Genomic DNA, 25,017 nt, shown 5'->3' on the forward strand with positions numbered 1-25,017 from the left:
TTTTATTTATCTGAGACAGAGAACGTGAGTAGGGGGAGAGGGCCAGAGGAAGAGGAAGAGAAAGAGGAAGAGTGAGAAGCAGATGCCCCACTGAGCAGGGAGCCCATCGTGTAACTCAATCTCGGGACCCCAGGATCATGACCTGAGCCGATGGCAGACACTTAGCCGACTGAACCACCGAGGCACCCCAAAGCCTGTTCTTAAAGGTTGTGGGGTGTCCTGAATTTCGGTCCTGTGATCTGCACTTTAATCTGAGGGTTACTACTCCTTTATCCTTTCCACCTTCCTTATTTTTCCTCTTCATATTTTGTGGGTTGTTAACTTGCTTTTCTCTGTGCTCAACCCATTTCTTGTATCCTTTCACCAAAGAGTTGGAAAATTTTGTCCTGCAAATTTTGTCCTTCTGATTGTGTCTAGGTTTGCGTTTTGGGATAACAACATTAGAGCAGCCGCCCTTGCCTGAGAACCGGGCAGATCTGATCCTGGAGAACACCACACGTCTAGCTCACTGGCTCGAGCACTAGATAGCAAACCACTCTCCTCTCCATTTAACAATTATTGAGTGTCTGTTCCGTATCAGGCATTGTGCTAGGCCCTGGAGATAAAGCAATGACCTAGGCAGAATCTGTTCCTTGCCTTTTTGGAACTAACAGCCTGGAATGGAAGACAGACAATACACAAGAAATCAGTATATATACATATATACGTATATATATATATATATATATTTTTTTTTTTTTTTAAAGATTTTATTTATTTATGTGACAGAGAGACAGCCAGCGAGAGAGGGAACACAGCAGGCGAGTGAGAGAGGAAGAAGCAGGCTCCCAGCAGAGGAGCCCGATGTGGGACTCGATCCCGAACGCCGGGATCACGCCCTGAGCCGAAGGCAGACGCTTTAACGACTGCGCTACCCAGGCGCCCCAAGAAATCAGTATATATTTTTATACTATAATTAGCGTTATGAAGAAAAGAACTAGGTGCCGTGAAAGAAAGAATAACGGGGATAGACTTGAGATAGGACTACCATCCCACATTTAAGAGAGGAGATGGTTTTTTTTTAAAAAATCAGTCTTTTTAATAAATTGATAATCAGTTGTTAAAACAACAAAAAGGAGAGAGGAGATGGTTGAGGCTCTGACACCAGCTATTTGATGGCCGTCACGTCGGGAGCTTCTCAAGCTTGGAAACCGCGGCCTCGCCCCTCCCACCCCTCTTCTCTTCCTCTTCATGGAGCCGTAGTTATGCGCAGGCGCTCTGACGGTTGCCATGGGGACAGCTGCTCCTGCGCAAGCGCAGATTTCTTCAAGATGGCGGCGGCGGCGGCTGCACGAGCAGTTTCTGCGGGCTCCCGGCTACGGGGCCTGCCACGGACACTGCCTCTTGTAGTGATTCTTGGGGCCACGGGCACCGGCAAATCCACCCTGGCGTTGCAGTTAGGCCAACGGCTCGGTGGCGAAATCGTCAGCGCTGACTCCATGCAGGTATGACAGTACGGCTGGCCCCGGGCCTGCAAAACCCAGAGGCCGCCTGCGGGCCTCTGGCCGAGTGAATGCCCTGTCGCATGGTGGTCGTGGGTGAACCCCGAGACTTGTGCGGCGGAGTGGGTAGGTGAAGGGAACCCATAATTACCAGATGCCCACCGTGTGCCAGACATCGTGTCGGGCGATTGATTCAGTTTCCTCATCTCATTTGCTTCTCACAACGTTGCGGTTGGTAGATACTATCTCCATTGACGCTTGGGGGAATGCACCTAGGGAGATGAAACGGCTTTCTCCGTGTCACATAGGAATAAGTGAAGGAGATGGCATTTGAACCTGCAGGGTTGACAGGCGTCCAGTAAATACCCGTTGAATGAAAATTATTGCAGAGCTTTTGCTGTTTAGAATACTCAGGGACAACGGTATAAATCGGTTATCGTCTGAGTAACTCCTGAGGGAGTGGAACAGGGTGGGTATTCAGGACACCTGCATTCTAGTTCCGAATCTGCCATCCGCCACGTGAGCTTAATGTATCTGTAAAGCGGAAAAAATGCCATCTACCTCACAGGGCTGTGGTGCTTAGTAAGTGAGAGCGTGAGTTTTAGAATGAAGAGCAAAGTCCTGAAGAAGGCCAGGGCCAGGCACCTGGTAAATGTTTAAGTTGAGATTTTTAACTCCCTACTGGCTGATGGGAGTCAGGAGGCTTTGTCCTCTTCCTTGAGTTAGAAGGAAGCTGAGGAGTGTAATACAGGCGGCACCTGGGTGCGTTTGGGCTCGGGTTGAGAGTGGGTGACATTTTGGGTAAATCTCTAATGGAGGAATTATAAACGCTATTTATTGAAGATAATTTGCAGTTAATGAGTTTTTACAGAGTAAATGAGGTGCTTGATGTGACATGCCTGGCACCTACCTGATGGGTACTCAGCAAGGAAGGGCATTCCTCGTTCCCGCTGCACCCCATACACCTCCAGGCGTGGTTTCTACCTTTATTCATTTGGAGGGACATGACCATCAACACACATGAAATGATTAGGATAATTCAACAAATGTTGGTTTGCCACCTCTATTTTGTGTCAGCTTTGAGAGACAGACTTTACCTCAAATCCCAGCCCTGTCATTTCTAAGATATATGACTTCAGCCTGACCTCTTTGTGCCTTTATTTCTTCTGTAAAATAGGAAAAAGGATATGAATAACACAACATTAATTATGATGATTGATGTGATAAAGTATGTAAAGCACTTAATGTATGGTGCATAGTGCTAAAAATGCTATTTTCTACAAGGCTCTTTTGGAGTGAGAAAATCATAATCCCTGTCTTCAGGGAGTTTTAGTCCAGCTAAACATGAAACAAAACAGTTAGAAAGTGTTTGAACTGTGAAATTAATGATGCTTTGCAAAGTGGATGTGGTAGGGAGGAGAGAAACTATAAGTGTTAGATTTTATACTAAACCATACAATTTCTGAGAAGGGAGAAATCAGTGAAGACTGGTATAGTTAGTCTTGGAGAGCTCTCTGAAAAGGGACTTGAAGGGTGAAGGTTGGATAGATAAGAAAGAAGAAAAGGCATGTTAAAGGAAGGAACGTGCATGAAGATTTAGAAAGTGAACTGGGCATAGTGTGTGGACAGTGAGAGGAGGGGGTTCATTAGGTATTGTAGATACTGTGGATGGCATGGGGGATAAGTAACATGATGTGGGCAGTGTGGAAGAAGCATTCATTTGTGAAGAGTATGCATGATGAATTGGATTTGGGAGTGGGTGTTAGGAATGCAGGGGAAAGGAAAGATGTAACTTTTTTTAAAGATACATTTATTAGAGAGAGAGAGTGTGCTTGAGCAAGCTGGGGGAGGAGCAGAGAGGGAGAGAATCTCAAGCAGATTCCTCTCAGTGTGGAGCTCACTGTGGGGCTCCATCCCAGGACCCTGAGATGAAATCAAGAGTCGGACACTTGACTGACTGAACCACTCAGGTGCCCCAAGATGTAACGTTTTGAAGGTATTATCACATAAAGATGATTTGGTCACTGGTTGCTGAAAGAAGAATAATGCATATGTGACTCAGGATTCAGGTCTGTATGCCTAAGAGAGTATAGTGAGCCTGGAAGTCAGGAAGATTTGTCAGGGCACAGTGGGAGTGGCAGCGGGACATCCAAGGGCAAAGTCTGCTGGGTGGGTGGAGAGTGCAGCAGATACGACCCCACTTCAGGACTCTCGTGCTTACTGCCTCTGCCTGGTGGCACTTGTTCCTCTATTTAACCTCTATTGGCTTGCTTTCTCTCTTCATTCACGTCTTTACTCAGATGTCAAGCTAAGCCTTCTCTGAGCATCCCAATTAAAATAACACACCACCTGTTCCCCATCTTTCTTACATAGCAAATATAGTCCTTGTCAGGGGAATGTTCTCAGTAAATCATCTTAATTTTACATCTTTTTTTTTTTTTTTTTAGATTTTATTCATTTATTTGACAGAGAGCATGCGAGCATGAGCGAGGGAAGAGGGAGAGGGTGAAGCCAACTCCTCGCTGAGCAGGAGGCCTGACTTGGGGCTCGATCCCAGGAACCTGGGACCATGACCTGAGCCAGAGGCAGACACTTAACTGACTGAGACACCCAGGCACCCCAATTTTACATCTATTTTTAAGTAAGTTAGTGGGTTCTGGCCATGAGTGTTGTATATAGCTCTGTAATAGCTATTATCCATTTCTCAGAAGTGTTTCTTTACTCATAGCTGTGTACCATAAGGTTGAGGTTGCCAGAGGTCTTGTTGGGTGTAAAATAGGTCATGTCAGTGTGTGACACAGTGTGCCTCGTATAGTGCTGATGGTATGGTAGACTCTTAATATTTGATGAAATATTTGTTGACTTGCCTTATTAAAATGGCACATCTTGATTCATTCAGATTTTTCCTGTGGTTGTATAAGTGACTAGAATATGAGACTTAAATTTTTTTCATCCCAGGGATGCCTTGAGGATTAATGTATGGAAACACTTTGAAGATTATTGAGCTTTCTGTACTGGCTGTACGTTGTGTTGAGTTTCGATTATACCATGGATATTTTTAACATTTCCTGTTGGTCCCCTTTGGAAAACTCTGACCTTTGATTTTACTTTTCAATACAAATAATGATATAAAGTATCTCTGCCCCATTTATGTGGCTGTACACAGTTCTTCCTTTCTACCTTTGCTTACATGCCCCTGTTACCTACTTCACTTGTTTTTTATCCAGTGGAGGGAGATGGTGCTTTTCAGTGGCTTGAGGTCGACTCAAAATTTTTGGTAAACATATGAACAAAATGGCATTTAAAAAAAGAATTGAAGTATAGTTGACACACATGTTACATTATTTCAAGTGTACAAAATGACATTCTTAAAAAGAATGACATTCTTAACGTTGGATTACCAGCTCCTTGAAAGAGCATTTTCAATTTCGAATAAATACACTGGCAGAATGATAATGATAACTTAAATTTGTATAGCAAATTTGCTTATAAAATACTTACAGATGCTTTTTATGCTCACAATAATCTTGTAAGGTAGATCCTGTCATTTCACAGGTAAGGAAACAGGCTTTGCTGTAAGGTCTTCCAATAAGTAGCAAACCTGGAGTTGAGCATAGGTGTTTACTTTCATTGCCCGCTGCCTTTTCCATACAAAGCCCTCCCCTTTAGATGAGGCGGGAGCAGTGGTACTCGGTCATTAGAGAGTATTTGTTGTGTGCCACTCTTCTTTTCCCAGGAGTGTGCTACATTTTGATCAGGATATAAAATGTATTTTAGGATTCATATTGTGAATCACAGTGTGAATTCATAGTGATGTCTGTCAGATGGAGTGTTGAGCTTAGTGGTGGCCACATGATGCGTTGCTTAGGAGGATAAAAACTTGCTGCAACTAAGAGATATAATTTAATGTCAATAATTTAATGATACCTGGAGAGAATGTTTACTGAAACAAAGGGGAAACTTGGCCTTGTGGAAAGCCTAGCCGGAGCAGTAAACTTTGTCGTACAGCCACACAGACCAAAGGGTGACCAAATGTAAAGTGTGATAATTAGAAAGTTCTTTCAAGGTTCCAAGTTGATCTTTTATTTTTTTTAAATTTTTATTTATTTTATTTTTTATTTTTTTTTAGATTTTATTTATTTATTTGACAGAGAGACAGCCAGCAAGAGAGGGAACACGAGCAGGGGGAGTGGGAGAGGAAGAAGCAGGCTCCCAGCGGAGGAGCCTGATGCGGGGCTCGATCCCAGAACGCTGGGATCACGCCCTGAGCCGAAGGCAGACGCTTAACGACTGAGCCCCCGAGGCGCACCCCAAGTTGATCTTTTTAAAAAACAAATATTTGCATTTTAATAATCCCTTTTGGAATGATGTCCAGAATTTTGCATTTCATAAGTGTACTAGTAATTCAAAAAGGATTGCAAAACACGGTCTTAAAATTTAAATTGTCTTGCACCTCATACTTATTTTGTCATCCCTTTGTCCAACCATAACAGTAGGGCGATCCCTGTTGGGCAGTTCCCGTCCCGGGAAAGTGATTGTTTTTGTAAACATTGAATAAGTAAGTGCTTTAAGTATTGAGGTAGCTTCTTTGAGGGAAAATAACAATGGAGTGTTAAGGCTAATATATCTAGGGTGATAGTATGGTCCTGGAGCCTGATAGATAATGACTTGCCTCTGTAGCCATGTAGCATCCAAAGGGCCTGCCTGGCTTCTTGCTTCCCATTCTCACGCACTTAATTTGTTGAGTGGAACGTCATAAACACTGTCTGAGGAATTACTTCCTTAGGGACTGCTGCTGGGCTCTACTTTGGACTTATGCACGGCAGGTGTGACAAAAGTGAGAAACAACATTTGTGCTTAATTTCCTGAGTTTTCCAAACCCCAGTTTCACAAATTACAGAAACTAAATATTGTTAGTCAGCATTAAGAGTCTACATTTAAGGAGGGACAGGTAATGCAATCCCTGTTTTCCAGGATGGAAAAACTGAGGCCCAGACTAGAGATCGCACTGCAAGACACGGGTACACCTGGGAATTGGATCTGGGTCTTCTGACTCCTCTGTGGTGTCTGATATATTGCAGGAAGATGATACTGAAGGTCTTCTTTTCAGTCTGAGTCTTCTTCTTGGCATGTAAATTCAAGGTACAATGCATCGCCTTCAGTCACTGGATGAAACATTGTACTGAGAAACATGAAGGCACTTGCCAAGAGATGTACAGTGACTGCCTGGAAATACAGACTGCCAACTATATGCCAAGGGAAAAATAAACAAAGTGTTCTATTTGGGTTTATAGAGAGGAAGTATCTCTCAGGCCTTAGTTCTTCAAGTCCTGTAGAGAAGCAGTGGTCATACATAGGAGCGCAGTTCCCTTGTGTCTGTCTAAACCTACGGGAGGAGAAGCAAACGATTTTTGGCAGTCTGACTAGTGAGCAGGCCGTGTGTCATCTAATAGATGCGGAGCTCTGTGTCCTTTGCCTGCTTCGGGACATAATTTAGGAGCAGTATTTTTTTTTTTTTTTTTTTTTTTTTGTCAAACCAAAGGACTGTTTGTCTATGATAGTGCCCAAGGGAGATCTGGGATGAGAAGAGGGTATGAAAGGAGAGATGGGAGAGTGGATCACAGTGGCTCAGTAGGACATGAAATAAAAGTCACAAAAACCTGTGAACCAGGAGACGTGGGAGCTTTCTGGAGGCTATTTGCCACGACTGACAGAGGCGATGTTTAAAAAAAAAAAAAAAAAAGACTAAGCCTGATGAGGCTAAGAAGGAAATCTCAAAATTTTTGACTCATCTAAAAAATCCGTATGAGTTTTTAGATGCTTTAGATCACCTCCATTGTGACTGAGTTTAGTTTTCTTTGCGTACAGTATTAAACCTCGGTGGGTTGTTCATATACTGTATATTCACTTTTTTTTTTAAAGATTTTATTTTTATTTTTTTGAAGAGATAGAGACAGCCAGCGAGAGAGGGAACACAAGCAGGGGGAGTGGGAGAGGAAGAAGCAGGCTCCCAGCGGAGGAGCCTGATGTGGGGCTCGATTCCATAACGCTGGGATCACGCCCTGAGCCGAAGGCAGACACTTAACGACTGCGCCACCCAGGCACCCCTGTATATTCACTTTTTTGCAGCTATGGGAAGAACTCCAGAATCAAACATCCTATATTATTAAGGAAAGAGAAGTTACTACTGGCCAAATGAGAAAGAGTAGGAGAGCACAGATGGGACTTGCAGGTTCTGATTTGTGAGGAGGAAGTGCTCCCCTGATGCTTCAGTGCCTGGGGCAGGGTGTTGAAGCAGCTCTTCTTCAAAAGGAATATATATGCAAGGGGTAAACGTTATTTGGGGTATACAGGGATTCACCTCTGTGATTTGTAAGTGCTTGTATGTGGCTTAACTAAGTTGGTTTTGGTTTCTTGGGTAGTTTGAATTCTTCAGATAAGTTGGAATCAGACTGGGGTCCTGTTTGCCTCCTTGCTTACCTTTGGGTCCCTGGTTCCGAGCTAGAGCTTCACCACTGCTCCTTATTGTGGCATCCGGAGTTCAAGGTCTTACCACAATAGCATGAATCATCATCATCATCATCACAACATAGAAAACAATAATAGTGTATATGCCAGGTACTGTTCTAAAAGTTTGACATATATTATCTCATTTAATCTCACCACAGCCTTGTGAGGTAGGCACTATTATTATCTCAGAAAATTACCTACAGAAAATTACTTTCTTGAACCCTTATCTCTGTACTATTCTACGTTTTTTCTTCCACCTCTTCTTATCCATTCATCCTGTATCCCATTCTTTTTTTTTTTTTTTTTAATATTTTATCCATTATGTTAGAGAGCATGCAAGCGAGAGAACACAAGCAAGGGAGGGCAGCAGAGGGAGAGGGAGAGGCAGACTTCCCACTGAGCAGGGATCCTGACATGGGGCTCGATCTCAGGACCCCGAGATCATGACCTGAGCTGAAGGCAGCTGCCTAACCAACTAAGCCACCCAGGTGCCCCCTGCATCCCATTCTTTTCCTCTCTACCACTGTATACATTTTATCAGGCGGAGGAGGAAGACTTCCTGACAAAAGAACAGCATGAGCAAAGTTAAGGAAGAATAGAAGTGTATAGTGTGTTTTCAAAGAGTGACCAGCAATTATCTGGCATAGAGGATACTTGAGGGACAGTAGTAGGAGGTGAAAATAAAAATATAGGGCCCTGTGAATAAATTGTAGAGGCCCTTGAAAGGAATACCAGGAAGTGTGGGGTTTTAAACATGGAAATGACAGTAAATCTGCTTCATTGGGTAACTCTGATGGCTAAGTGGAGAGTGATTTAGAGAGGGATAAACAGCTCAGGATTCGGTTACATTAACCTGGGTGAGAGGTACTGGTGTTGAACTGTGGCTGGGGAGAAGAGTTAACCATTTTGGCATTTTGGAGACAGAATCCGTAGGATTTTGGTTATTGAACTGGAAGTATTACGAGAAAAAATGATGGAGAACAAAGCCTTTTCATATTTAGAAAAAAAGAGATGTTCTTCCTGAAAAAAAAAAAATCCAGATGAACACAGAAAAGTGCAAAGGAAATATCGCCGTAGTCTTAGCATCCAGAGGTAACCATTTTAACATGTTGGTGCACATCCTTTCAGATATTCGTGTGTGTATTTATGCACATGTGTTTATGTGGTTTTTGCCCCAATTTTATTGTGGTAAAATACCCATCAAATTTACCACCTTAACATTTTTTTCTTAAAGTAAACTCTACGCCCAGTGTTGGGCTTGAACTCAGACCCTGAGATCAGAAGTCACGTGCTGTACCGACCGAACCAGCCAGGCACCTCCATCTTAACCATTTTTAAGTGTACAGCTCAGTGGTATTAAATACATTTATAATGTTGTGTACCATCATCACCATCTATCTCCACAACTCTTTTTTGTCTTGTAAAACTGAAACTCTATACTCATTAAACAATACCTCCTTCCTCCTTTCTTCCAGCCCTTGGTAACCACCATTCTACTTTCTGTCTATGATTTTGACTGCTTTTAAGTACCTCACGTAAATGGAATCAAAAGTATCTGTCTCTTTTGTGACTGGCTTATTTCGCTTAGCATGATGTCCTCAAGGTTCATCTATGTGTATATGTTTTTACATAAATTGACTCATACATTTCATATTCTTCTGTATCCTGCTTGCCCCTCCCTCCCTTAACAATATGTTATGGATATCTTTATGTGTTAATGTATGTAATTGTACATCAGTGGTCTTAATCTGGGGTCATTTTGCCCCCCAGAGGACATTTGCAATTTCTGGAGACATTTTTGGTTGTAACAACTGGGGAGGTGGGTTCCTGACATCTAGTGGGTAGAGACCAGGAGTGCCGCTAAAGATCCTACTATGCGTAAAACAGCTCCTCGCAACAAAGAATTATCTGCCCCAGAATATCAGTATATTGTACCGAGGTTAAGAAGCTCTGTTCTACATTATTGTTGTTTGTTAGATTTTGAAGTAATTATAGATTTACATAAGAGTTTCAAAGATAGTACAGAGAGTCCCTTTACCCATCTTCTCCTAAAATTAGCATATTACGTCATCTTGACACATTTGCCAAAATTAAGAAATTGACATAGGTGCAGTACTGTTCTCTGTAGACTTTATTTGGATTTCATCAGTTTTTCTACTAATAATCTTTCTTCTATTTTTGGGATCCTATCCAGTGTCCCACATTGCCTTTAGTCATGTCTCCTTCGGCTCCTCCAATCTGTAACAGTTTCTCAGGTTCTTGCAGTCTGTGACTTTGATACTTTTGAAGGGTACTACTGGTCAGCTATTCTGTAGAATGCTTCTCAATTTGGGTTTGTCTGATGGTTTCTCATGATTACACTAGCATTATAGATTTGGGGAAAGCATGCCGCAGAGGTAAAGTACCCTTCTCATTACATCATATCAGGGTATGTTGGCAACATGACTTAATTCTGGTGATGTTAACCTTGATCATTTGGTTTGGGATGTGTCTGCCAGATTTCACCACTGTGAAGTCCATTTCTATACTCTTATTTGTTAGAAACGGGTTGCTAAGTTCAGCCCATATTGAAGGGGAGGGGATTTAAGCTCTACCTCCTGGAGGGAGGGATAGCAGAGAATGTGTTAACGTACATTAAAAGCACCACAATAATTAATAAATATTTAAGGGGAGATACTTTGAGATTTCTTTAAGTTTCACTCACTAATTTTAGCATTTATCAGTTGATCATTCTTGCTGCAATTACTATAATTTCCTTTATTCCTTCTTTTATGAATTGTAATTTTTCTGGAATGATTTGTCCTTTCTCTCCTATTTGTTAACTTCATTTACTTACATCCTTATGGATATTTATTTTATTCTTGGGTTATACCCCAATACTATGTTATTTATTGCTCAGATTATTCCAACTTTGGTTATTGGGTGCTCTTTCACATTGACTCTTGTGTCCTTTGGCATGCCCCCGTATTTGTTTAGCACTTCCTTTCTGGCAGTACAAGATATTCCCAGCTAGTATTTGTCCAGCCCCACCCCAAGAATCAGCCATTTATCCAGGGAGCCCTGGTTCCTTTTATTGATGAATGGTTTTTTGTTTGTTTATTTTATTTTATTTTGGGCTTTGGTGAGTGGGATTTAGAAACCAAAATCTGGTTGCTGCATGTGCTTGTTGCTACTGGGATATCATTACTTCTTGTCCCTTCAGTGGACAAAGCGAGGAAACATACGTATGTACACTATTCCACTTACACACAAATATCTATGTTTATGTCTGTATCTGCATATATATGAAAATAAACATGGGTTTATACCAATATCTCTGACTCTACTCTTCATTCTAGTGTACCTTTCCTTGCCTATCTGTGACTTCTTTCTCAGAGAATAAGAAATTTGGTTCTCATTGTCTACAATATATTTACCAATTTGTGCAACCTGTATAGTAGTTTCACTAGTTACTTATGTGAGAAACAAATTTACCAATTAGGTATAATGTTTTGTGTGCAGTTCTTTTTGTTCATTTTAGCCTTATAGTATCCAGTCATAACAATGTTTTACACACTTAGGTAAGCTCCTTTTCCCCTTCCACTGCCCTTCGGTGAGGTTATGCTATACATTTGTAATACAGGTAGATTCATTTGTTGTGGTCTGCATCCTATCCTTGGTTCCCCAGACATTCTGGTTATTTTTTTTTTAAGAATTGCAGACAGTAAAGTGCATTCTTTGTTGAGTACAGTTTTATGGGTTTTGACAAATACAGTCAGGTATCCACCTTTACAGTACCATACTGAACAGTTCTATCACTCTAAAAATTGCCTTGCATGGCCTCTGTAGTCAGCTTTTCTACCTACCTCAGCTTTCGACAACCACTGATTTGTTTTCCATCCCCATGGTTTTGCCTTTTCCAGAATGTAATGTACCTGGAGTCATACAATATGCAACCTTTGGGGTCTGACTTTTTCACTTAGCAGAGTATATTTTATTATTTATTATTTTTAAAATTATTTTTATTTATTATTATTTTTAAAGATTTTATTTATTTATTTGACACAGAGAGCATAAGCAGGGGGAGCCACAGGCAGAGGGAGAGGGAGAAGCAGGCTCCCTGCTCAGCAGGGAGCCTGATGTGGGGCTCCATCCCAGGACCTTGGGATCATGACCTGAGCCAAAGGCAGACACCCAACTGACTGAGCCACCCAGGCACCCCACAAAGTACATTTTAAATTCTCCCATGTTGTTGCATGAGTCCATTACTCTTTATTGGTGAGTGTCATTCCATTGTATGGATGTACCCTAGTATGTTCATTCACCTCTGAGAGGACATCTGGGTTTCCAGTTTTAGCACTTACTTTGTGCTATTGTAGACATTCATGTGCTGATGGTTTAACTTTAAAAACTATAAAGTTTTTTCCAAAATGGCTATGCCATTTTGCATTCCGACCAGCAGTGAATGGGAATTTCTGTTCTTCTGTAGTCTCTCCAGGATTTGGTATTGTCTTTTTTTTTTTTTAATTTTAGCAATTCTAATAGGTGTGTACTGGTATCTTGGTGATCAGTGTATATTTCCCTAAAGGCTAATGATGTTGAGCATCTTTTCATATGCTTATTTGCCATCTTTGTATCTTTGAAGTGTCTGTCAGATCTTTTGGGTGTGTGTTTGTCTTATTGACTTATAAGAGTTCTTTATATGTCTTGGGTACAAATCCTTTATCAGATATGTTATTTGCAAATATTTTCTCCTGCTTTGTGGCTTATTTTTTCTTTTTCTTTTTTTTTAAAGATTTTATTTATTTGACAGAGATAGAGACAGCCAGCGAGAGAGGGAACACAAGCAGGGGGAGTGGGAGAGGAAGAAGCAGGCTCACAGCGGAGGAGCCCGATGTGGGGCTCGATCCCACAACGCCGGGATCACGCCCTGAGCCGAAGGCAGACGCTTAACCACTGTGCCACCCAGGCGCCCCTGTGGCTTATTTTTTCATTTTCTTCACCTTGTCTTTCACAGAACAAAAGTTTTAAATTTTCATGAAGTCCAATTTATCTTTTTTTTAAAAAAATGGATTGTGTCTTTGATTTCCTGTCCTAAAATGGCCAAACCCAAGGTCATGCAGATTTTCTCACCATTTTTTTTAAAAGACGTTTTATCTAAAAAAGAAAAGTTTTATAGTTTTGCATTTTACATTTAGGTCTGTGAACTATTTTGAATAAATATTTGTATAAAGTGTGAGATACTGTGGATGTCCAGTAGTGCCAGCATTGTTTTTGAAAGGCTATCCTTTCTCCATTAAATTGCCTTTGTACTTTTGTCAAAAGCCAGTTTATATTTGTGCAGGTCTATTTCTGGGCTGCATTCTGTTCCATTGATCTGTGTGTTTATTCTTTTGCCAATATTGCATTGTCTTGATTACTGTGGCTTTATAATAAGTCTTGAAATTGGATAGTGTAAGCCCTCCAACTTTCTACTTTGTTGTTTTTAATCTCTGTGTAGTCTATTTTATCAGTGTATTGTAATTAGCTAGGTTTCTACTGAAGGACATTTAGAGGGTTTGTTTGTTTGTTTGATTTTTGGTTTTTTTGCTATAATAAATGATGCTGAGATGAACATCTTCACACACACATCTTTTTGGACTGTGTGATTCTCTGTTCAGGATAAATTCCTAGAATGGGAATACTGGATGAGAAGATGCACACATTACCTTTTTTTTTCCCCTTCTTCCAATTTCCTAAGATTATTAGAGGTTATACTTACATTATTTTTCTTATTGAGGTGAAATTCACATAACATCAGCCATTTTAAAGTGAATGATTCAGGGACATCTGGATGGCTTAATCAGTAGAGCATGTGACTCTTGATCTCAGGGTTGTAAGGTTGAGCCTCACTTCAGGTGTAGAGATTATTTAAAAATAAAACGATTCAGTGGCATTTAGTGTATTCATGGTGGTGTACGACCACCACTTCTATCTAGTTCCAGAATATTTCCACCGCCCCAAAAGAAAACCCCATACCCATTAAGCATCTATTCTGCATTTCCATAAGCAGTTACTCCCACATTTTTCCTTCCCCCACCAAGCCCCTGGCAACCACCAGTCTGCTTTCTGTCTCTAGAGATTTTACCTATTTTGGATATTTCATATCAGTGGGATCATATAATCTGTGACCTTTGTGTCGGGCTTCTCTCACTTACACTTGTAGCATGTGTTGGTACTTTATTCCTTTTTACGGTTGAATGATTTTCCATCCTATGTATAGGTCACAATTTGTCCCATCTGTTGATGGGCATTAGTACCTTAGGTTGTTATGAATAATGCTGTGAACATGTACGCGTACATCTATTTGTTTATCTGTTTTCACTTATTTTGGGTGTATGTGTAGTGGTAGAATTGCTGGGTCATGTGGTAATTCTGTGTCTAACTTTTTGAGGAATTGCCAAACTGTGTTACGCAACGGCTATACTATTTTACATTCCCACCAGCAATGTATAAGGGTACCAGTTTCTCTACCTCTTCTCCAATATGTTACCCCCCCCCTTTTTTAAAGCCATCCTACTGTGTGTAAAAGTGGTATCGCTTTGTAGTTTTGATTTACATTTTCCTAGCGGCCATTTGTATATCTTCTTTGGAGAAATACCTATTTAGGTCCTGTGCTCATTTTTATTTTTAAAAAGATTTAAAAGATTTTATTTATTTGAGAGAGAGCATGAGCGTGGGTGCCCATGCCCGCACACTCACATGCTGACACGCACAAGCAGGGGAGGGGGCAGAGAGATAAGCAGACTCCCCGCTGAGCAGGGATTCCCAGGACCCAGAGATTAACCAACTGAGCCACCCAGGCGCCCCATCCTGTGCTCAATTATAAATTGGGTTGGTTGTCTTTTTGTTGCTGAGTAGGTGCACATTGCATTTTGATATATATTGCCAGACTGCTTTCAAGAACGTTTGTGCCAGTGATAATGTCTGTTTTCCTTCACTCTTGCAATTCTGTGTATTACCTCTTTTCATTGTTGTTAGTTTGGTAAAGGAGAAATGGATTTCATGTTAATTTCATTTCTTAGTTTAATTTTCTTTTCAAGGGTGCATTGGCCATTTGTGTTTTTCTTTTTTGAATGTCTTGCTTATACCTGTTTTGTGTCCACTTCTATATAATGGTTTTCGTTTTCGTGTTTATTGATTTGTAAGAGGTTTTGTGTATTTTAAGTTTTAATCCTTTGTGCAGTCTCATGTGTTATAAGTATTTTTTCAGTAGGTCATTTGTCTTTTGTATGATTTTTTTTGGTCATAAATATTTTATTTTTTGTTATTTTTGTCATCTTTTTCTTTTAAAGATTTTATTTATTTATTTATCAGAGAGGGGCAGAGCACAAGCAGGGGGACAGGCAGGCAGAGGGAGGAGCAGGCTCCCAGATGGGCAAGGACCCCCTTGCGTGACTGCATCCCAGCACTCTGGGATCATGACCTGAGCTGAAGCAGATGCTTAATGCACTGAGCCACCCAGGCGTCCCATCATAAATGTTTTAAGTTTGTATATTCTTGTACACTTATTAGGACTACAAGTTGGTTTTAACATTCTTTTAGAAAGAGAATGTTCTAGGGTTGCCTGGCTGGCTCAGTCTGTAGAGAGTGCAACTTTTGATCTCGGGATTGTGAGTTCGAGTCCCATGTTGGTCATAGAGCTTGTTTTTAAAAAGTGAGAGACTTATAATAGATTTATAATTTATTGAACTGTTGGAACTTAGCGATGTGAATAAAAAATGCTGTTGATGCTCTAGGGTGAATGAAGGTATATCCAAGACGCCCTTGCCTTCACTGTGCCTGTTGTTCTTCCCTTGCAATCCCCTATGTAATTGCAGAGGAAATATGGGATTCTACATTGTCCGAGCTGGTATTTTTGGTTAGCTACCCAGCTATCCAATCAGTTTCCTTACTCTCCTTTTTTGTTTACATCTTGCTAGTGCCTTGCACAATACTTGTAGCAGTGGTTCTCACTCTCAGGTGCACATTGCAATTACCTGGAGAGCATTAAAAACACTGATGCCCAGGCTTATAGTATTCAGTAAGTGTCTGTTGATTAGAATTAGATGATTTGCCTAACTCTTTAGGTGCCCATATTCTTTCCTAATTTACAGCTTTACTCTGAGGTCTTCATTTAGTCTCTTTAGCCTGGTAGGCAGTTTTATTTACTGGGAAAACTGGGTTTTAGTCCCAGCTTTGCCATTAACTCACTATATCTATAACCTGGGACAAGCCCAGAGAGGGCTTTAGTTTCCTGTTTGGCTATGTTAGGGAGGGGAACTGATTAGATTAGATCAGGGATAGGCAGCCTGTTTCTGTTAAGGCCCAGATACTCAGTATTTTAGGCTTTGTGGGTCATACAGTGTCTGTCTGTCACAGTGTCTAAAGCTCCTTTTAGCTCTGGCATTTTGTGGTTCTCTTCTTTCAAACCCTGGCCAGAGGTCTCACCCAGAAAAACCGAGGAAAATCTTGTTTAACCACCACCAGTTAAATATAGATAATATCAAGCAGTTATATAGTGCTTACCATTTGCCTGCCACTATTCTAAATATTTTACCTATATTAACTCTGATCTTCAGAATAACCCAGTGAGGAGTGTAGGTGCTATTATAATTCCCATTTTATAGATTAGGAAACCTGAGGCAAAGAAAAATTAGATACTTAAATAACCTGCAACATGAACCTAGGCATTCTGGCTCCATTATACTCTACTGTCTCTCCCTAACTTAGACACAGACCTCCAAATAATATATACTCTATCATAGGGATCTTAAAATAAGATAACACTGAAACCCTCAAAGGTGGGCCAATCTTGAGGCTGTAAAAGTGACCACGGAGAGAAACTTTATTATTAATTTTATTTTCTCAAAAGACCCCTTTTGTTTCTGTCCCAGCATTATAGTCACATGGCATTGTCTTTGTGTATATTTTTAGCTTTTTGTCACATTTACTCTTCAGAACCGTGAAGGGGTTCAGTGTATGGAAGCGGTTTTCTCCTCAGTTTCTGGAATTTAATTTCACCTTAGTAAGAATTCATTACTTCAAGCATACAAACAGACCAGAGTCAAATGGAGATAAAAATTCCACTGCTAAGAGGCAGCAGAAACAGCTTGTGTTATAGGCAGAGCATCCAGGCTTTAGTTGTGTCTCTGCTGCCAGTCAGTGTATATGTCCAGGAAAGCTCTCTGAGCCTCCATATTCTCAAGTATAAAATTTCAAGTGATCGGACTGGGTGCATGATCTCTGAATTTCCTTATATCCGTGCTTCGCCAGGGTTTGCAGGTGAACCTCTAAGCAGCCATGACAGAGGCTCTCCATTGCGCTTTTTCATGCTTTAACTTAAAAGTATGTGCCAGTTTTGCATTCTCTGCCCTGATCTGTCTATATTTATTTAGATGTAAAAATGTTTCAGATTCTTTTTACCATTTAGTAAGATTGATGCTCTCAAAAAATGCATAGTATACTTATTATGTATGCACTTCTTGGTTTGAGAAGCATGGCCTTGTATTAAGGTTCCAGTCCCATTTCCTTTTTTTTTTTTAAAGATTTTATTTTTATTTATTTTCATTTATTTATTTATTTTTTTAAAAAAGATTTTATTTATTTATTTGACAGAGAGAGAGACAGCCAGCGAGAGAGGGAACACAAGCAGGGGGAGTGGGAGAGGAAGAAGCAGGCTCTCAGAGGAGGAGCCCGATGCGGGCTTGATCCCAGAACGCCAGGATCACGCCCTGAGCCGAAGGCAGACGCTTAACGACTGAGCCACCCAGGTGCCCCTAAAGATTTTGTTTTTAAGTAATCTCTACACCCTACATGGGGCTTGAACTTACCACCCTGAGATCCAGAGTCACATGTTCCACCAACTGAGCCAGCCAGGCACACCCCCCTTTTCTCTTAAGTAGGGATAGCCGTTGGAAGAATAAAAGTCAGGACTGCACTGCAATTTCCAAACCACTCCTCTCACCAGGCTGACTGAACACGTCAGGTACGAGTTCTACTTTCTGAGCATCATAATCTGTCTGATTTAGTCTGCATGTCTGCAGTTGAACTTCTGCCAAACAAAGCTAAAAGGAGTAGTTGCCTGCCATGATGTTCCTGCGGCTAACTCATTTTTTCTTAATAAAGTGTAAAATTTTTAAAAAGTCATCCTTTTATTAAGAAAGAAAAGTTAGGCAAGAGATTGATCTTTTCCCTACTTTTCCACATCTCTTCGGTTGAATAATCAAATTCAAATTGAAATCCCTTTAATAAAAAAGGAAAATCAGCTTTCTGGAGAGTGCCAATATCCTTAAAAAAAAATAATTTTTCCTTTTACCCTTCTATGCCATGATTCTTTTCGTCTGAAGTTTGGACTATTAGAATTAAAGGGGATGTTAGAAATGAGGAACTTGAGGTTCCAGGAAAGAAAGCTGACTTCCCAGAGTCAGAGAGCTGATTTGTATGTAACAGAGATTAGCAACATGATGGGAAAAGAACACTATGAAGTCAGAAGACGTGGATTCAAAATTTTCCTCTGCCACTAATTTGCTGTGTGACTTTGGACAGGTTACCTAACGTGTGTAAGTTTTCATTTCCTCATTGGTAAAATGGAGGCCAACATAACTTCATAGGGTGTGGAATTTTTAACATAGGATTTAGCCCTCTACCTCAGGCACAGAGTATTTACTGAGTACACTCCATGTGTCATTAGGTACTGTGTTACGTGTTGGGGCTAGCGATAAAATACCCAGTTTCTTCCCTTGGAACTTGTAGTCTAATGGAGATAAAACTTATTGTATAAGACTCTAAATTACTTCTGTGATAGAGGTAAATGCAGGGTACCGTGAGGCCACAGAGGACACACATGGGGTAGGAATGAGGAGTGATCTCTAGGCAGGCTTTCATCAGGGGGTGATGCTAAAGAGTTTGGGGCTGGATGAGATCAGATTTTCATTTTAGAAAGCTCCCCGGCTGCAGTGTGGACATAAATTGGAGGGATTATACTGTGAAGGTAGGAAGATCAGTAAGGAAGCTGATGGAATGAATAGTCTAGTTGGGAAATCATGAAGCCTTCATTTGGTGTAATGGCAGTGAAGTGATGATGAAGTGGTGATGGTGAGCTTTGAGATCATTTTAGGGACTAGTGTGGATAAAGTTGAGGGATTGGAAATGTGGGGAGAGAGAGGGATACAGAGATACTAGGATCACTTGGAGGTTTTTGGTTTGATTATCTCATGGTTCACTCAAGTATGGCTGGGAAGATAAGGTGTTCAGTTTTGGTTATATCAGGTTACAGGTGTCTGGGGTGATGATGATGACTCTGATAAGGATGATAGCTAACATTTATTGACTGCTTCCTATAGAGCAGGCCCTATTCCATACGCTTTGCATGTATTAATTATTTAATTCTCACCATAGTCTTTTGAGGTTAGGTTTAAGATGATCCTCACTTTATAAATAAGAAATATGAGGGGCGCCTGGGTAGCTCAGTCGTTAAGTGTCTGCCTTCGGCTCAGGACGTGATCTCAGAGTCCTGGGATCGAGCCCCGCATCAGGCCGCCTGCTCCACTGGCAGCCTGCTTCTTCCTCTTCCACTCCCCCTGCTTGTGTTCCCTCTCTCTCTGGTTGAGAAATATGAGGCACAGAGAGGTTAAATAACTTCCTCAAGGTTACGTAGCTAATAAGTAGTGGAGCCAGGACTTGAATCCAGGCAACCTGGCTCCAGAGTCCTCACTGTTAACAACTTCACTATATTAAATGCCTCTCATTGATGATGAAAATGTCCATTAGGCAGTTAAATATACAGGTCTGGCATCAAGAGAGAACTAGATTGCAGATAGGAATTTTGGGAGTTAGCACAAAAATGGTTATAGAAGCCATGAGTGTCAGACAGTTTGTAGTATAGAAATGGCAGGTAGATGCCATAGAGATGGCCATTTCTCAATATTGTCACCATGACAGATACTGCTAATAGATTAGTGGTTGGCTTCAGTAGGGAAACTGAAGAAGGGCCAGTGAGATAGGAAGAAAAACTGGAGAGATTGCTGCCATTGAAACTCCAAAGGAGAATGAATTATGGAGAGAGACGAGTAGTATCAGATTGTTGGTTTTTCTATTAAACGTGTTTTGAAAGCTTAGTAGAAAAGTGTTAATATTTGACAGGGTTCATTAGTGATCTCAGAGAATGAAATATCCATGGAGCAGTGGGGAGCGGCCAGCAGAGAAGGTAGGTGATTGTATTGATTCATAATCTGTGATTGTGCTTTTCAAAGCAGATGTAATCCATAGAGGCAAGAAAGTGATTGAAGGACTTCAGGGTCTAATTTGGATTGGGAAAGAAATGAAGTCAAAAGGGGGAAAAAAAGAAGAACAAATAAGGGGGGCCAGCTTTTCCTCGTGCTTGTAGACAGCAGTGTTGGGCAGTCTTAGCCAGCCTGCACTCAGAGCTCCATGATCTTCCCAGTGCCCAGGATCTTGCTGATCAACACGCTCAGTAGGACCACCCTACAGCCTGACAACCATAAAGGGATGGAGCCTTACACGAGTGGATCTTTAGTTGTACACTTAAAGATTTGGGGGAGTTTCTCCAAGGTAGAATTTCTTTGGATCAGAGTTTCTCAGCCTCAGGACTGTTGACATTTTTGGGCCAGATAATTTTTTGTTGTGTGTGGGGGTAGGTGGGTGGGGGGCGTTGTCCTTGCATTGTAGGATTGTTTAGCAGCGTCCCTGACCTCTAACCACTAGATACCAGCAGTACCTCCACTCCTGCAGTTGTGACAGCCAACAATGTTTCTAGATATTGCCAAGTGTCCCCTGGTGGACAATTCACTTCTGGCTGATAACACAGCTCTCCATTCTGCTGGTTTTCCGCTAGGTCTCTGTTGTAAATTTCACTCCCTTTCATTAGCGCCTCTGGGCACTTTAGCTCTGTTGGTTTGGAGAGTTCGGGTTATTGCAGTTTTGTGGCCTTTTCCCAAAACATTTTCAATCTGGAGATGAACTCTCAGTAGAGGTGAGACAGAAGCGTATTTCCTTCTAATACCCAGTTAAATACCTAGAACATTAAATGCTTCATGGTTATGAAATTTAAAGAAGATGGTTACAGTCAAACTTTATTGTCTCAGAAACTTTTATATCATTTATCTCTGTAGTACAGTTATTTGTATCTGTGTCTTTTGCTAGCCTGAACTTCTAGAGGACAGGGACCCTTTTTAAATCTTTTTTGCATGCCTAACGTCTTGCAGGGTACCTGGCACATAGTAGACTCTCAGTAAATATTTGCTGAGATAACTCAGTTATGTTGATAATTTGCTAAGTAGGTTAAACCTGTAATTTTTCAAAGTATTCAGTTATCAGACCTCACAAAGAGGTCAGAGTTCCCTTAGTATTGACGAAATCTGATTTGTGCGGAGAGAAGCATTTTATCCAGTCGCTTCTGTGTACGCAGATCACAGGTGTCCTCTAGGAGAGTAGGAGGTGGACCAGAGTGACATGCTGCCTTTAGAAGATAAAACAGATCCTTCAAGCTCTTCCTAGCACCAAGGGCTGACTGTTTTATAAGTGGAGTCACACTGAAACTGTAATTGAAGCTGGAAAATATAAGGCGATCAGCTACAAACCTAACTTACTCGGGTAGGATGATGTTTTCTGGACAGGTAATAAAATAAGCCCAGTTGTGGGATTTACAATACAAATATCTGTATGGACCAAATGTGACCTTTACAAAATTGATTCGTTTCTAAATTTGTTTAGATATTTATCCTTAGTGCAAATGTAAAATGTGTTCTGTTTTTGCTTTTTGGCTGGGTGGTATGACTTTAGTTGATAAATAATGTTTGTCATAAAATGCATAATTCATGGGGCTCCTGACTGGCTCAGTTGGGTGGAGTGTGCTACTCTTGTTCTTGGGGATATAGGTTCAAGCCCCATATTGGGTGTAGAGTTACTTAAAAATAAAATCTTAAAAAATGCATAAAAATTCATAACTGTACAGTTCAGTAAGTTATCAAAAAAGTGAAAATACCTGTGTAATCAAAACTCAGTTCAAGAAATAGAACATTACCAGTCCTCTCAATAATTTTGAAAGTTATGATATGATCCAATAATTCCATTTCCATTTCAATTCCTATATATTGAAAAGAATTGCAGAATACAAGGGGTGCCTGGGTGGCTCAGTCTGCTGAGCGTCTGCCTTCGGCTCAGGTCATGATCGCAGCAACCTGGGATCAAGTTCCGTATTGGGTTCCCTGCTCAGGAGCGTAGTCTGCTTCTCCCTCTCCCTCTGCTGCTCCCCCTGCTTGTGCGTTCTTACTCTCTCTCAAATAAATAAAATCTCTTAAAAAAATGAAAAAGAAAAAGAATTAAAAAATTCAACACATTTTTCAAAATTTCATTTCTTTGCTAATAATCACTGGTTTCTCATTGTACCAAAAATGTCTTCCAAGTCTTCTGTTATGGTAAAATATACATGGCATAAAATTTACTATTTTAAGCACATTCACATTTTTCTGCGGTCATCATCACCCTCCGTCTCCAGAACTTTTTTCTTCTTCCCACACTGAAATTCTGTACCTGTTTTATACTAATTCCCCATTCTTCTCTGTCCCTGCCCCTGGCAACCACTCTTCTACTTTCTGCCTTTGAATTTGGCTACTTTAGTTGTGTCATGTTGTTACTGGGTTATTTCTCTTAGCATAATGTCTTCAATGTTCCTCCATGTTATAGTATGTGTCAGAATTCCCTTCCTTTTTAAGGCTGAATAATATTCCGTTATATGTATACAGTGCATTTCGTTTATCCATTCGTTCATGCTGGACACGGATTGCTCCCACCTTTTGGCTTCTGTGAATAATGCTGCTGTAAACATGGGTGCATAAATATCTGTTCAACTCCCTGCTTTCAGTTCTTTTCGGTATGTACCCAGAAGTGGAGTTGCTGGATCATATGGTAATTCTATTTTTTATATTTTGATGGGGCTTGAACTCACAACCTTGAGATCAAAAGTCACATGCTCTGCAGACTGAGCTAGCCAGGCACCCCTCTATTTTTTGTCTGATGAATCGTCATACAGTTTTCCATCCATAGCTGCATCATTTTATATTCCCACTAGCAATGCACAAGGGTTCTAATGTCTCTACGTCTTCACCAATGTTCGTTATTTTCTGTTTTTTTGACAATAGCCATCTCAGTGGGTGTGAAGTGCATCCAAATTTTTTAAAAGAAACTTTTTGTTAGAGAAAGTTTCCAACATACAAAAAAGCAGAATACCAGTTGAACTGCTATGTGTCTCACCTCACTTCAGTAGTTAGGACCACTTGGCCAACTTATTTCAGTTAGTCTGCCCTTCCTACCCGATTATTGGAATGCAGATCCCAGTCTTCATATACTTTCTTTTTTTTCCCTATGATTAAAAGCAGAAAATAAGCATAAATTTTTAAAAAAAGATTTATTTATTTCTTTGAGAGAATGTGAGAGTAGAGAAAGAGGCAGAGGGAGGAGAGAGAGAATCCTCAATCAGACTCCCCGCTGAGCACAGAGCCCAACGCGGGGCTTGATCCCAGGATCCTGAGATCATGACCTGAGCCAAAATCAGGAGTCGGTTACTCAACGAGCTGAGCCACCCAGGTGCCCTATAAACATAAAATTTTAATGTTATGAATGTAATTGCAAATTTTACTTGCATCATTGTTCTGCCTTTCATTCAGTGATCATAATCCTTTTTTTTTTTTCTGAAGTAATCTCTGCGCCCAGCATGGGGCTTGAACTCACCATCCCAAGATCAAGAGTCAGAGAAAGACAATCATCATATGGTTTCACTTATATGTGGAACATAAGAAATAGTGCAGAGGACCACAGGGGAAGGGAGGGAAAACTAAATGGGAAGAAATCAGGGAGGAAGACAAACCATGGGAACAAACTGAGGGTTACAGAAGGGGGAAGGGGGGGGATGGAGTAAGTGGGTGATGGGCATTAAGGAGGTCACATGATGTGATGAGCACTGAGTGTTCTTTGCAACTAATTAATCAATGAACACTACATCAAAACCTAATGATGTACTATATGTTGGTTAATTGAATTAAAAAAGAATCAGATGCTCTACCCATTGAGCCAGCCAGGTGCCCCAGTGATTATAGTTCTTGTATCATTATTAACAAATATCTTTTCAGCATCGTTCTTGCTCTCATGCAGTGCAGATATAGATGTATTTTACATATGCTCTTCATCTACCCTTGCTTTCTTGCTTGTTAAGAATTTATTCATGGGGATGCCTGGGTGGCTCAGTTGGTTAAGCATCTGCCTTCGGCTCAGGTCTTGATCCCAGGGTGCAGGGATCGAGTACGGCATCAGGCTTCTTGCTCAGTGGGGAGCCTGCTTCTCCCTCTGCCTGCTGCTCCCCCTGTTTGTGCTCTCTCTCCCTCTGACAAATAAATAAATAAAATCTTTTAAAAAATTTATTCATGGGTAAAATGAAAAAATACATAGTAGCTGTGATCACAAGTTGCAGTCATTCGTAAGCTCAACTGTAATAGCACATGAGTAAACTGTTGAAAGAAGTCATATTAGAATGGAAGACTGAAGTATTTCTTTTAACAAAAGATATACTTTCATTCATATGTACCTCAATATATTGCATACCTCAAAGTTAAGGACTCCTTTTTTTAAAAAACATAACCATAAAACCATATGATTCCTAAAAATAAACAATCCTTTTATCGTCAAACATCTAGTTAGTATCACCCGTATCTTTATGCCCAGTTTCTTTTAATCCGGTGGTACAGGAAATGAAAAGTTGGCAGATCACTCAAAGATGACAATTTACACTGGTAACCAAGATGTAGTACTTTTGTGTGTATTACAGCTTTTAGTTTGTTAACTATGTGAGCAAGATGTCTACTTTCCTTAAACCATTAATACTCTTTTCTTCTTTCTGGTATTTATTGGCATTTGTATATACCATAAACAGTACAGTAAGCCACTTCCTTTAATAAGGTGAGCCTTGTTCTGGGGCTCCCTTCTGTTTGATTTATGTCGATGTGTTTATTTAAAC

General features: G+C 40.6%; 1 protein-coding gene across 6 annotated transcripts in view; it reads left to right on the forward strand.

Annotated features, from left to right (window-relative positions):
- Nucleotides 1-1,295: 1,295 nt before the first annotated feature.
- TRIT1 (tRNA isopentenyltransferase 1) overlaps nucleotides 1,296-25,017 on the forward strand; it is a 63,547-nt gene continuing 39,825 nt past the window's right edge. For 3 of the 6 annotated variants that reach the window (XR_015722745.1, XR_015722743.1, XM_045771881.2), the window contains exon 1: nucleotides 1,311-1,484. Coding sequence is in view for 2 of the 6 variants with exons in the window: in XM_045771881.2 (XP_045627837.1) it covers nucleotides 1,311-1,484 (174 nt within the window). In the remaining 4 variants the exon portion in view is untranslated. The other 3 variants (XR_015722746.1, XM_045771880.2, XR_015722744.1) reach the window with 2 other exon arrangements.

The sequence above is a fragment of the Ursus americanus genome, chromosome 33 (assembly GCF_024610735.1).
Source record: "Ursus americanus isolate L20-20 chromosome 33, mUrsAme1.1.p, whole genome shotgun sequence".
Lineage (NCBI taxonomy): Eukaryota > Metazoa > Chordata > Mammalia > Carnivora > Ursidae > Ursus > Ursus americanus.